This window comes from Asparagus officinalis, chromosome 5 (genome assembly GCF_001876935.1).
Source record: "Asparagus officinalis chromosome 5, Aspof.V1, whole genome shotgun sequence".
In the NCBI taxonomy this organism is placed as follows: domain Eukaryota; kingdom Viridiplantae; phylum Streptophyta; class Magnoliopsida; order Asparagales; family Asparagaceae; genus Asparagus; species Asparagus officinalis.
In genome coordinates this window covers 39,658,784-39,674,029 of record NC_033798.1, presented here as the reverse complement: position 1 = coordinate 39,674,029, position 15,246 = coordinate 39,658,784, and the positions used below count along the sequence as shown (strand labels likewise).

Genomic DNA, 15,246 nt, shown 5'->3' with positions numbered 1-15,246 from the left:
TTCGGCCGAGCACTGAGAGGCGGTGACGAAGTATGGGCTGGCAGCTGCGTTAACACCTGCTTTACAGGTGTCGGCTGGTGACTGGGGAGGGAACACTTCAGCATTAAACGAGAAGTGAGTGATGGCATGGCGATGCCCCACGTGACCCGATGAGTCATGAAAGCTATCAAGGCTAGAGGCATGATGCGCCTCTCATGCATTAAACGCGATGTTGACACGTTGCCAGTGAGAGAGGCTCGAGGTAGAAGTTGTCCTTTAACTTCGTCGGGAAGTAACGCCTATCAAGTTGTCTTCATGAGACGTTGAACAAATGGTCGAGTAGACTCCTAGCGAGTCGTATTTGACAAGAGGGTCAACTAATACCGCCTTTCGAGTCGACATTAAAGAATATCGACTCAACGAGCCGGCTAAGTCGGAATCTTCACTGGGCTTGGGCCGCCAAGTTGATTGGGGCATTGTATGCAGAAGTACACTTGTCCGTTGCTTGGCAATGAATTGCGCTTTGGCGGAATGGGAACACCATGACAATTTGACATTATTACTAGTTTCTAAATAAACTAATAAATGAGGGCCATTTTTTTCCCATCTTGATGATTTGGAGATGGTTTTGCAAAAACTGAGGTTTGGGCGTAAATAGTGTCTTGTGAGGTGTATCTTTGCGATACGTAGGGTTCACGGGGTTTGATGAGCTTCACCTGGGTCTTGGCCCACCGCAAATAATTCTTAGGACTGCCTTTTTTTTTTTTTTATTTTTTTTTTTTTTTTTTTTTTTTTTTTTTTTTTTTTTTTTATTTTTTTTTTTTTTTTTTTTTTTTTTTTTTTTTTTTTTTTTTTCTTTTTTTTTTTTTTTTTTTTTTTTTTTTTTCTTTTTTTTTTTTTTTATTTATTTTTTTTTTTTTTTTTTTTTTTTTTTTTTTTTTTTTTATTTTTTTCCTTATTTTTTTTTTTTTTTTTTTTTTTTTTTTTTTTTTTTTTTTTTTTTTTTTTTTTTTTTTTTTTTTTTTTTTTTTTTTTTTTTTTTTTTTTTTTTTTTTTTTTTTTTTTTTATTTTTTTTTTTTTTTTTTTTTTTTTTTTATTTTTTTTTTCTCAACAATCGCGCCAGCCTCGAGCGCGGTGTTATTCAAACGCAAGTCCCGCCCGTCCGTGGCTCCCTCGCTCATCCGCCCATTTTCTCGCGCCCTCTCGTCCCCTCCTTTTCCCCAAAACGCTACTCTAAGACCCTAACCCGTAGAGACCCCATCGCATGGACGACTCGCTCTACGGACGATTCGGCAGACTTACATCGGCCCCGAGATCGATGCCGGCGCCGACTCGGCGACTCGGATGGGCCTCCCGGCCTCGCACCACGTCCTCGCCCTCCAGCGCCCGTCCGACGACGAAAATCCCACTCGCGCGCCGCCCCAACGGGCTCGCACACGCCGACGCATGGCACGACCACCGCCTCCCAGATCGTCCTCCGCGCGAGGACAAGAAGTACTACCCACCGCCGAGGAGGTCTAACGGAGAGGGGCGTCGAAACCGGCAGTCATGGACGAGGACGAGCAGCCCCCTCGAAGATGGCCGAGCCCCTCGAGATGCCCATCATCAAGCCCGTCCGCACGGTCCGGTTCGAGGTCACCCCGGCCAGGGACTCCTCCTCCACCTACGTCTCCACCGAGTTCCTCCTCGGCCTAGCTTCGAACCCAGCCCTCGTCCGCCACGTGGCGCTCGTCGGCCACCTTCAGCACGGCAAGACCGTGTTCATGGACATGCTCGTCGAGCAGACCCACAAGATCTCGACGTTTGATACCGAGAGGGAGAGGCATGTGAGGTTCACCGACACGAGGATTGATGAGCAGGAGAGGAGGATCTCGATTAAGAGTGTGCCCATGAGCTTGGTGCTCGAGGACTCTAATGGGAAGAGCTATTTGTGCAACGTGATGGATACTCCCGGGCATGTGAATTTCTCCGATGAGATGACTGCTGCGTTGAGGTTGGCGGATGGGGCCGTGCTTGTTGTTGATGCCGCTGACGGGGTTATGGTAAGTTTTTTGATTTTTTAATGATAATTTACTTGCATTTTAAGAAGTTATTAAATTAAAGTAGCCGGTACCCCATTGGGTGAATCTTAGTGCCTTCAATTAAGTTGGTCCCTATGAATTGGGTATAAGGGTGAAATAGTTGAATTAATTGGCATTAGATTTCTTATGTTAAGAGCCAAAATTAATTCTGGATAATGAGATTGATAAGTCCTGCATTTTGTTTAAGCTATATATTGGTGATTGTTGTCTTGTATGTAGCAGTCTGTTGAGTTTTTTCCACAAGCAATTGCCATCATGCCATAATGATAAATTAGTCAATAAGTTTAAATCAAAACACTAAATACTTGAGTTTCTCAAAATGCTAAATTGAAAAAGTCAACTTAGCAAGGTTTCATAGGTCGAGGTACATGACACGACAAATTGGTAAAAGCGAAATTGACAAATTAAAATCCAACAATTTTGTTAACTATCTCAACATTTTCTTTTAATTTTAAGTTCTTTCATTAGATCCAAACCCATTCTCAAATTCCTAGCTAAACAAACCGCTTTGAAATATATGGTAAGGATTTTGATGTTGTTATGATATTACGCTTGCAATTTTTGAAATTATCAAAAATATTAAGTACCAAATGAGGTGAACCTTAGTCCTTTAAATCAAGTTGGCCCCTATGAATTGGTTTCTTTGTATTAGGATGAACGAGTTGAATTAATTGGGATAAGATTTGTTATATTAAGAGACAAAATTAGTTGTGGATTTGATTGGTATTAGATATGTTGTATATTTCAAAGGATGCAATTGATAAGTCGTGCATTTTGTTTAAATTTATTTTTGGTGCATTGGTGTCTTTATGGCGGCAGGGTCAACTTCTTGGAGAATGATTTGTTGTTGTAAACATTAACTAAATTTGGCTTCATATCGATGGGTGATAAATTAGCCCTTAACTCTAAATATTAAAATAGAAAATACCTAGTTTTCTCTAAACGCTAAATTGAAAACATAAGTTAGCTAGCTTTCATAGGCACATGTAGAGGCATGGGTATGGAACACGAAAAATTTGTAGAAGGTTGATACACACACACACATATACATACAAACATATGTGTATATACACACACACACATACATACATATGTGTGTGTGTGTGTGTGTGTATGTATGTATGTATATATATATATATATATATAAATTAACAAATAAAAAACCAATTATGTTTAAGTATCTCAATGTTCTCTCTTATTTTGAAGTCTTAAAGTTCTTTCATTAGATCGAAACGCGTTCTCAAATCCTAGATAAAATAAATCCCTTGAAACCCATGTGTTTTCTTTTTCCTTAAAAAAAAAAAATCTAAGCTCCAACTTCTCCGAAAGTGCATATGTGATGTTAGCATCCCTATGAAGAAAAGACAAACACTAATAAGATAAAAACCCATTCTCATGGTTAAAAAGCCCCAATTTTTTCACAATGTGATAGCCAATGTCATCCTCCGCTAAGGTATTAAAAATAGTTTTTTTTGAAGCCAAGGGAGCCCATCCCCAGTAGAGTGTCTGTTCCATTTTGGGTTGTGTGTACCCATACCCAAAACGTTTTGGACTGGTATGGGCCTCAACAGAATGTCGAGTTGACCTAGCAAAATAGCGTTAATGTTGGATTAGAGCCTATGACCCAATGACTTGCATCACTAAAAAATATCACCTTCATTTTTTAGTATTATGCAATATAGATCTGATATCGTATTTTTTTATAACAAACAACAATGCTTTTCTTTTTGTACATGATCAGAGTATTAGGAAACAATCATGTGTACAACTTTTATTGCATATGGTCCTACTAGTACATAGTTATGACAATCATACTATTACTTTCTTAAATGCATAACAAATACATTGATATTTTATTAATTTTGTTATTACTAAGGCCATAAAATTGTTGTTTCAGTTTAAACAAGCACTCTTTAGGCGTTTCCCTGAAATTATTCTTATGAGTTAAGCCATGAAAGAATTTCCAATTCACTTTCTAGACTTTTTATGAAACTTGGGATTATTTTGTTTTGAGCTAGAAAAATCAGATGATTTGTCATTATCCCTTGTATTTGTATGGGTGATAAGGGTTTTCTTGAAAATGGAGTTCTAGATATTGTGTTGACCCATGTCATTTGGCTAAATTAGTGAGACCTAATGACCTAACTACCAGATTGAAGGTCATCTCCTTGTGGCACGGCCATTCTATTTTATTACCAGGTGGAAGCATTGTGCAAAGTATCATGCATGTCATGTTTGGTCCTTACCTTAAATTGTTTGTTCTTTAGATTGTTAAGGTATTTTATCTTTTTTTCTTAAAAATGGAAGTGGTAAATGATGCTTTGCCATTCTTAATCTACAGGTAAATACTGAGAGGGCCATACGTCATGCAATACAAGAGAGGCTTCCCATTGTCGTTGTAATAAATAAGGTTACACTTCATTGTCTTAACAGTAACCATCTTTCTTTTGTTTTATCTACTTCCTCTGATATCAAAAGATAGGGGCTGATTTAACTCAATTCACTCTATATTAAGGTGGACAGGCTGATAACGGAACTGAAGCTGCCACCACAAGATGCTTATTTTAAGTTGAGACATACCTTAGAAGTCATAAATGATTTGATCACCTCTGCCTCCTCTAGTGCAGGAGGCAGCCAAACTGTTGATCCTGCAGCTGGTAATGTTTGCTTTGCTAGTGGAAGTGCAGGATGGTCATTCACACTTCAGTCATTTGCTAAGCTATATGTAAAGCTACATGGTATTCCATTTGATGCTAACAAGTTCGCATCGCGTCTGTGGGGGGACCTCTACTATCATCCTGACACTAGGACCTTCAGGAAGAAACCCCCAATGGGTGGAGGTGAGAGATCATTTGTTCAGTTTATCCTCGAACCATTGTACAAAATCTACAGCCAGGTGATTGGAGAGCATAAGAAAAGTGTTGAGACCACTCTCTCAGAACTTGGTGTTACATTGAGCAATGCTGCATACAAGTTGAATGTCAGGCCTCTGCTCAGATTAGCATGCAGTTCTGTCTTTGGTTCTGCCACCGGCTTTACTGACATGCTAGTTCAGCATATCCCCTCTGCCAAAGAAGCTGCAGCAAAGAAGATAGAGCATATATACACTGGGCCTCAGGATTCATATATTGCTGAGGCTATGAAGGACTGTGATCCTACTGGGCCTCTGATGGTTAACATCACAAAACTATATCCCAAGTCAGATTGCAGTGTCTTTGATGCTTTTGGGAGAGTTTATAGTGGTACGATCCAGACTGGTCAGACACTGCAAGTGCTGGGAGAAGGTTACTCGCCTGATGATGAAGAGGACCGAACAGTTAAAGAAGTGACTAAGTTATGGGTCTTCCAGGCTCGTTACCGGATTCCGATCAGTAAAGCACCTGCTGGTTCTTGGGTTCTTATCGAGGGTGTTGATGCTTCGATCATGAAGACTGCAACATTGTGTCCTTTGGATATGGAGGAAGATGTTTATATCTTTAGACCACTTCGCTTTAATACTCTTCCAGTTGTGAAGACTGCAACTGAACCATTGAATCCAAGCGAGTTACCCAAGATGGTGGAGGGTCTTCGGAAGATAAGCAAAAGCTATCCCCTAGCTATTACCAAAGTTGAAGAATCTGGCGAGCACACTATACTTGGAACAGGCGAGATATATCTGGATTCCATTATGAAGGACCTTAGAGAGCTTTACTCAGAAGTTGAGGTTAAGGTACGTTACGTTTCATATTCTCCTGTGAAATGCTGGTGATTTTTGGCTTTCCATTTTCAGTTTGCAACTAACATCTTTGCTTTGTTGTATACTGATGTAGGTGGCGGATCCTGTAGTCACTTTCTGCGAAACTGTGGTGGAGTCTTCCTCAATGAAATGTTTTGCTGAAACACCCAACAAGAAGAACAAGATCACCATGGTATGTTTTATACCAATTCTGTTTTTTGCTTTGTATTTTACTGTCTTTTGGTTTTAGACTAGCTGATGCCAACTTGTGTGATGTGCTCAAGTAACTTGATCATCTAAGAGGGCCTTTTATATCACATACAGATTGCAGAGCCTCTCGAAAGGGGATTGGCAGATGACATTGAGAATGGTGTTGTAAGTATTGACTGGGATCAGAAGACGATTGGTGACTTCATGATAAACCGCTATTCATGGGATATTCTTTCTGCGAGGTCCATATGGGCTTTTGGACCTGATAAACAGGTAAGATAAGGCATTATATACTTTGATTAGTTTGTTTTGTATCTTTTCGCTGTTATACTTACCTTACTGTGGCAAGCTCGCTATCTCTTAGTGCAAAAATGATGTATCAGTATTTGTGGAGGGGGGTTGTTTGGTCCAGCTTTGATGACGCAAATTAGTGGTTCCTGGATGGGAATAAACCTTATCACAATTTCTCATGTCTTATCTAGCTATTGAAAGAACATGCATAAGGTATTTTTTTTATCTATATCAGCATATGATTTGAAGTGGTTTCAGCGCCTCTAGAGTTGGTCACTGGTCCGGGAGCCTTACATGATAAATAGATAGAGTATTGAAATCACATTGCTGGTCTGGGATGCTTGGATGATGACTATATAGCTAACATAAATTGCACTCTTCTAATCTGTAATTAGCAGTCTGGTAAAAAGAATGTGTTTGGCTCAGATCTAATGATCAGCTGCTAATTAGTGCACATTAGTTAATTTAGGCAAACAGATGATTGAATAATAAGCTAGTCGTTGAGAAGTTTCGATGACAGTTTGCTGTGGTTGTTTACCCTGGGTGGGTCTGTCGTCGTGTTTTTTTTTTTGTTGGGGGGCGGGGGGTGGTACTGCCCCGGTCAGGCAACCATAGTGCAATGTTAGTACAGTGGGGACTTCAAGATTAGAGTCATTAGACAATGGGGTTGAGATCAAGCATGGACAATTAGGGTTAAGCTAAAACAATATTGATATGTTCAAGATAAGCCGAGGAATGCAATGTGTGGAAACACCAAATTATCCATTGTGCTCATAATGACATTAGGAAGACAAAAGACATCATCGATTTTTAAAATGGTCAGTGTAGATATCTGTAGTGGAAGACACTAATTTTATTTTTTATTTTTTGGGTGGTGGGGCCCGGGGGGGGCACAGATATGAATTTATTCAGAGGTACTTTTGTATACATCAATTTGGTCTAACTAAACATGACCAGTTAAACAAATATTTTAAAGAAATGTAATAAATGTCCCTCCCTCATCCTTCCCCCACCACCCACCCCCTCCCTTCCCCCCTCTCTTTTTTTTTGGTGGGGGGGTATGTGCACGCGAACACAGATATGAATTTACTCAGAGGTTGATACTTTTTGTATACATCGATTCGGCCTAACTAAACATGACTGGTTAAACAAAATTTTAAAGAAACTAATAAAATGTCTTCGCATATGCTGATCTTAGTGAACCCCATAAAGAATGAAACATATCTGGCCATGATTGTTACTTTAGCCTTCGCTCATGTATCGAAGTTGTTAATGTTAGATCAATAAATACACTCCAGTTTAGTAGCTGCTTCGAATCATCATAGAATCTGATTAAGAGAAACATGCACAAAATTGACATGGAAAGTGAATGAAATGCAATGATGAGGTAGAAACTTATTTGCATGTAGGATACTTGAGATGAAAATAATGTCCATAACAATTTGAAACTTGAGTCATACATATGCGAGTCTGTAATTCTCAGATTTGCTAATTTTATTAAGTCCGCAATATATGATAGAAACTTGTTTGCTTTAATTGCATTCATGTTATTGGTTCTTGTTAAAAAAGTTTTTTTAATTAAAGTAAATATTCTTTCCTAATTATTTTAACATATGCCTTTCCTAAATAACATTCTGAGTGTGACAAGCATGCAGAAGACTCTTAGTACGTGCATATCTGAAATTATGGGGGGGAATCCAAAATAATCAGAAACCTAAACTGTAAGGAGCGAGTAATAACCTGCAAGGCCTTTATTTATCTAATCCAGTTTGTGCCAAAGTGTTCTCCAACAAATTCATCCTGTAGTTCCAAGTTCTTAAAGCACCTTGTTGAATTGAATGCTGCCATCCTCGCTGTAAACTATTTTACCTTCAGATCCACTGTTATCCAACTTGAATCAATCTTTAGAAGTATTAACCTTCAGTTGCCTCAGTTTTCTTGTTCAACAGTTATCTTTTGGGTTTTATGAGTCAATAAGGGCATCCCTGTGTTTTCTGGCCACAATCTAGTTGTTTATCTCACTTTCTGAAGCATTCCTCTGCATTCACCATATGATCAGTAGTTCATTACGTCAAGCAAGTTCATGTAATTGCTTCTCGTACATATAGAATTAGATTCACAACGTTTGCTTATCTGATATGTATTTGGTTATGCAGGGACCAAACATTTTACTAGATGATACTCTCCCCAGTGAAGTCGACAAAAACTTGTTGGGTGCTGTTAAAGATTCCATAGTGCAGGGGTAAGAAAAATGCAATCGGTTTATACTTACAATAATATTTTTTGTTGCAACTTGATATTCAACAATGTCTTATCTTCTCAGGTTCCAGTGGGGAGCTCGAGAAGGACCTCTGTGTGATGAGCCCATCCGGAATGTGAAGTTCAAAATCATGGATGCAGCTATTGCAGCTGAGCCTCTTCACCGAGGTGGTGGTCAGATTATTCCCACTGCCAGACGTGTGGCTTACTCCGCTTTTCTAATGGCAACACCACGGCTTATGGAACCTGTTTACTATGTGGAGGTAATAAATGACGAATGTTGATGGGCCTTAACTATTTTTCAGTCTTTGGTTGTGAGGGTAACTTTTATGATTCATCTTGTTTTTGCCCCATTTCAGATACAAACACCAATTGACTGTGTTTCTGCAATTTATACTGTGTTGTCTCGGAGGCGTGGTCATGTTACAGCTGACGTTCCTAAGCCAGGGACCCCTGCCTATATTGTGAAGGTCAGAGAACTTCTCTAACTAGTGCTCGTCCTATCTTCTGTCTAACTTCTTGTTTAATATACTGTTTCTTGACAAAATATATTCTATCAACATTTCAGGCTTTTCTTCCAGTTATAGAGTCATTTGGGTTTGAAACCGATCTAAGATACCATACCCAAGGGCAGGCATTTTGCATGTCGTTGTTTGACCACTGGGCTATAGTTCCTGGTGATCCACTTGACAAAAGTATAGTTTTGCGGCCATTGGAACCAGCACCGATCCAGCATCTTGCTCGAGAATTCATGGTGAAAACAAGACGGAGAAAGGTATATTCCTATCCTTTAATCTTGTTTTGTATCTTCCCCTTATTTCAAAGTTTAAATAACTCAAATTTGACTACAACCAAAGCAGCAAACTATGGGAAATATTGACATGCATTGAACTCACTGCCTCTTAAAGCTAAGTCATAATTTGTCACTTTTAACTTCGCTCACAAAAAATACTGATCTCTTGCAGGGAATGAGTGAGGATGTTAGCATCAACAAATTCTTTGATGAGGCTATGGTTGTCGAGCTTGCTCAACAGGCTGCGGAACTTCACTTGCAGATGACTTGATCCTGTTCAAATGATACCATGGCGGCTAATCTAGCTTGCTCAATTGTCGGCAAGACTTCCATCTCTTAAAGAGTAGGATGGTGTGGTTATCATGACAAAGCGCTGACATTTATATTTTTGCATGATATGCACAATGTAGATGGTGTTAATTCTGATGAGGGAATTTCTGTAACCTGGTATGGTTAAGAATATGACACGATAGATTTCAATTTTGTTGTGCCTGTGCCTTTGCGGGTTGATGCGCTCTTTGCAGAGGCTTTTGAGGACGACGCTGCCTCCTCCCGTTTGAGGAGGTGGGTGAGGCTGATGACTGCTTTCGGTGCTTTTGGGGATTCAACTTTTCATTGATCTCTTTCTTGAGATTACAGGGGAAGAAAGGCTTTGCGGATTGATTTGAAGCGTGATCGATATATGATATTTATTCTTTCTTTGTTAAAAGATCGAACATTTTCTGTTTAGTGCTTGAGATTTGAGAGTGGAATTACGGTAAAGTTGGGTTGTCATTTTTTTTTGAGTCAATTGCGGAGAGGCCCTCTCTCTTAGTCCCAATTTGCGAATATAAGTACTCTCTTCCGCCCGCGGTAAGCATGCGAGTAAACTAGCCTCTTGACCGCTTATTTCTCTTCCTCCCCTAAATATACCGAGACGATCACTCCACTGGTGGAGATTGCGCTGAGCAGAAGCGAATGGAGCCCGGTGAGAAGCTCTACAGTGGCTATGGCGGCAAATAGTCTTCTTTCAATTGCCTTCTCTCACTCTAAAGGATTCCCAGAACCTGAGCTAGGCAATTGGGGTTTCGGGATTGAGAAGAGGATTTTACTAATCGTATAACGTACTGAAAGGGCTGAAGATGTATCTAGGGCACAGCACTCATCATCATCATTCAAACTGTCAAACGACGCAAGTTAGTACTGGGATAAGAATCAATGAGATGAACAACGCAGCGTTAGGGGGGGATCATTGCTTCCGAGAACAAACATCAGACTTTGTTTCACTTTGCGGAGCACGGTGATCATTCGTTTAAAAAGCCAGAGATTCAAACGATGCCAATACATTAATCGGTTGCTAAAGCGAGACGAGCAACCCTGCATCGAAAAACTCATATTCTAAATCCCAATAAGTAATAGTTAATATTATAGAAGATTTACATGAAAAAAATTTCAATAAAACACTATGTTTGTTGGACAAGTATTTTGGTGAAGATGCGTGATTGAAATTGGTAATTTGTGCTCAGCTGGATTCAAGCTTCATAAATTATATGACGTGGTGTGTGCGTGGATTTAATATGACGACTCAATTTCTATGCGTGCCTCAGAATCGTCTGCTCGCACGCGGGCAGCTCTGAGGGGATCCATATTCTTTGTGTGGAGTGTGGAGTTCGAATTCCGTTTCGATCAAAGTTTAGCTTTTCATAGGAGGACTTGATTAGGTGGGACTCTTCTCTAGCTCAACTCCACAAGTAGTCCTACTATTACTAAAGTTCGAATCAACTTCACTCAAAGATATGATCCCGCGTAATCCCAGTCACATACACCAATAGTGAGTATAAGGCTGTGTTGGGAACTTGGATTTGGGCTTGGATTTAAAATCCAGGGTATTTTCAATCTAAATATCTAGTTTAGATTCTGATTTAAGTCTAGATTTAATCAATTATTTAACAAAGAGGAATTTGAAAGCCCAAAAGATCTGATTTCAAAATTCCATCCAACACCCTGTTATTTATCAATCAACCCGATCCTCAATTTCTCAAATCCAACCCGACTCCTCTATTTCTTTTCCAGTCGCGATCGCCTCTCTCTCTCTCTGGTTTCGATCTCCCCCTCTCCGCCTCCCCCCGCCGCCGCCTCCCCCCTCCTGCCGCCGCCTCTCCCCCTCTCCCCCCTGCCTCTCTCTCTGGTTTCAAGTCCCGATCCTCTCTCTCTCTGGTTTCGCTCACAGGTAAAGTCTCTCTCTCCACCTCCCCCCGCCGCCGCCTCTCCCCCTGCCCCTTCCCCCTGCCTCTCCCCCTACAGTCGAAACCCTAGATCTGATCTAGGGTATATAGTGTTAATGTTGGATTCATGTTACCTAACTTGCTTATTTTCTTTTTCCAGGTTTTGGGAACTGAAACCCTGTCTTGCATTTGGGTGAGTTCTTTGATATTCGTCTACTAAATGCAAACCTCTGATTTATCTTGAATTTTTGTCTTGTATTTCTGTGTGTTGATTTGGTGTCATTCTAAAAACAGCATGTGTTTTGTGGGCATCTCAATGATCGGTACCCTTGGGAAAGTTTTGAGAACTTTGTGTGCTAGTATGCTTAATTTTATATCATTGATTAAAAATTAAAAAAATAGTAACCAGCCGTAGTTACAACTTGAAATAATTAATTTCAGAAACGAGAGCATTCTAATTATCAGCAACCATGGTTTATTTCCAGTGACCACTTGCATGCATTTTGTTGAACCGCAAGTTTTAAGAACTTTACAATATTTAAGTGTATTTTTGAAAAACTTTAGGGTAGATAAGCACTGTCCAAGTATCTATGACATCTACTTGTAGAAAAACGGCATTTGTATGCATCTCGGAAGTGGTTTTCTAGTGAAGTTGAAGTAATCGAGAGTGTCATTTGCTGTGTGAAAGTCCACTTTCACCTATGTGTTGTAACTATTTATGGTAATGTCACTCACGACTACATATATTTTTCTGGTTCCTAAGTTTGGTCATGTGATAGTAAAGAAATGATTGTTCATAATGTATGATTGTTTACAATGAAATGAAGGTGATTTCACAAATTGTGCTGCTGTGTTATGCTTGGATTACAGATGCTATGCTTTCGGATTTCATTTGACATCGATATTTATCTCTTTTTAATTGAAGTAAAACTCAAGCTTGTGAGTTAAAATAAGTAAGAAGCCATACATATCTTGTGGCGTGTATGAGGTCTCCCCCGACTACGGTATTCATGAATCTTAGTAGGCTAACCATTTTTTAGCATAATAAAACAACTGAGCCAGAGCCAAAGAGTAATGTCAATTATTTTCATACTACAAGACCCAGGCTCGGGATGCCATGATTCCATCATTCTAGTGCAAACTTTTACTAGATGATGCAAACTTTTGTATCATCTAAACTCTAATCTTTTGTTTCCTTGTGTTTGGGAATGTTGTTCATACAATGGGAAATTTGGACAGATTGCTCTTTATTAGAAGAGAATGGGCGAGGTTTAAGATATAACTCTCTCAGTCAACGCGGTTTATGAGTTTTTTTCAATAGTTTATAGTGTTAAATAGAATTTAATCATGATTAAGTAACGAGCCTTTCTTCTTCTTATTCTTCGAATTCTCAACTAAAGCCACTGTAGTGAGTAGTATCTTATTGCACATAGTAAAGATTATGTTTTCTCTCTCTTTAAACTGCAGATTAGTTTTGTTGATGATCTTTCTTTGCCGTTTCTTTCTAAACCCTTGGTGGATTCTTAGCTAATTCAAGTAAGGAGTGCTTGTCTCATCTCAAAGGTACAAATTTTTCATTTTATTGAGAATTCTGTTCTTTTTATGATGCATTTCTAAAATGTATCTTTCATTAGGTTTGTGCAAGTCTATTTCTTTTCAAGTATAATTTCAACTCGCACATCTCCCTTGACACTATTGTTTTGAAGAATATATAGAATATTATTTACCTGAAGATAACTCTGAAGATTGTAGCTAAGTTTAATCAGGAAGTTGAACAGAGTTTTAAAATTGGTTCAATAATCTAATTGCGGGATTATAAACAGAAATTAGAACGTCTGTTACCAAAAAAAATGTAACAAAAACAAACGTAAAAGGCCAGAAAGCCTATATATATCATGCCATTACTGGGAATTATTGTATAATTTAATTTCAGAATACGACGAATTGTTAGTAATAGGATATCTGAACGGGATCGACGCATAATCTGATCGCTGTTGATTTACTGGATTCTGCTTTCCATAATCCTTGAATTCGTCACTGACACACTGTTGATTCACTGATACACTGCCAATTGTTGTATGATGCATTCGACTTGGTAGCAGTCAAGTCACATTTGGGAACAAATCCCTTGATTCTCATTGAATGTTCCTCCTTCTGTTTCATTCCCCAATCTAAAATCGGGTTAATTGAATGTTCCTCCTTCTACATGCATCAAGAGTCATGCCCTACAGTTTTACAATGTGTGCACCGCCTAGGCTTTAGTTCATACACCACCTTTTGAGAATATATACATCTATTATGTCCGGCCCCTAATCTTGATGTGCTGCTCCAGTGCGTTAATGTCTTTGCCGGAAGGATCTTTCGCAACCTGTTATTGAAAGATCCCAACAATTTCCTTTTTTATACTAATACAATCACATGTACATGGGTACAGTGCAATAATCTGACAACAAAATTTAAGAGGACTCGCCTAATAACTTCTTTGTATAACTGAAACAACATTCTATTTTATTATTGTCAAATCCAGAAACTGAGGGTTAAAATGATTTCTAAGCCATGTGCACGCAAAATAAAAATATCAAGAAGGTCAACTGATGATCAATACAGATCTGTACTAAACGTATAAACAGATGAACAAATGGCTTTCGATGTGATATATTGTTCAAACTTGTCTGGATAGGTCTGGAACTCATCTTCAATTATATATGAAGAAAATTATCAACAAACAACAACGAATCGATCATACAGATCTAACAATGCTTAAAGCGAATTGTATGAATACATTGTTCTTTCTGAGAGGTCTATAAGATAAAGAACCAAACAACAGCTAATCTTAGTCCGGTTATTCTTTTTCCTACTGAAAGCCTCAACCATCTATGAAGTGTAATGCAATGAATTGATGAACTGTGCCTAGTGCTTTCATCACCATATTTAATATATGGTAACAGACTAATAATGGCCATAAGCATCTGGTAATATATGGTGCCAGAGATCTGCATTTGATGTAAACAAGATGGGTTAAGAGAATAAATTTTTATTAATTTTAAATTCAAATTCATATATAATAAAGTACCCAAACACTAGATTTTGAAATCAAAGATTTCAAATACTTTCATTTAATAAAGATATACAAACAAAAGATTTCTTAAATCATGGATTTCAAATCCTAAATTTAAACTCCCTTGATTTTAAATCAACTTCCCAAATCCAAATCCAAGTTCCCAAACACAACCTAAAAGAATTCAAAAACTGGCTGTCTAGTATAAACTTCTCCCCGCCGATCCATCCGGGCCGACCGCCAATGCGGTAAATGCCCCAAAGCATTGATGGTGATTTGTGAAATCTACCCTAATTTTCTTTGAGCTCCTCCCGTTTTCTTTTCTCTTTAGTTACTCCTAAAGAATCTCTACTCCCCGCTAGGGGCGCAAACGGACCTAATAATTAATAGATAGTTTGTTAATTGTTCGAGTAACTATTCGGTCATATTCAATAGTTCTTTTAACACTAGACAAGTAATATTTAGTATTTGAGTTTATTAATGAACAGAATTTAACCAGATGTATATTCAATTCATTTGCTTATCAAATATACATTTAAATTTTGATCGCTTATAATTTGTATTATTACGATTGTGTTATATTTTCAAGCTGCTGACAATTTCTACTTAAGTTTTATATACTAATTTCGAGAGACTTAAAGAATCTTGAATCAGT

The 15,246-nt window shown here is 38.5% G+C and overlaps 1 protein-coding gene and 1 long non-coding RNA gene across 2 annotated transcripts; both read left to right on the top strand.

Moving 5' to 3' along the window:
* LOC109842802 (110 kDa U5 small nuclear ribonucleoprotein component CLO) lies at window positions 1,566-9,665 on the top strand. The gene is made up of 10 exons (XM_020411689.1): window positions 1,566-2,022; window positions 4,403-4,471; window positions 4,577-5,770; window positions 5,871-5,969; window positions 6,101-6,259; window positions 8,434-8,519; window positions 8,601-8,799; window positions 8,896-9,006; window positions 9,105-9,311; window positions 9,502-9,665. Exons 1-10 carry the CDS (start codon window positions 1,576-1,578, stop codon window positions 9,598-9,600), a joined length of 2,670 nt encoding a protein of 889 aa, XP_020267278.1. The 5' UTR covers window positions 1,566-1,575; the 3' UTR covers window positions 9,601-9,665.
* Window positions 11,479-13,125, top strand: LOC109843929. The gene is made up of 3 exons (XR_002247834.1): window positions 11,479-11,538; window positions 11,694-11,726; window positions 13,001-13,125. It is a non-coding gene; the product is annotated as an uncharacterized LOC109843929 (long non-coding RNA).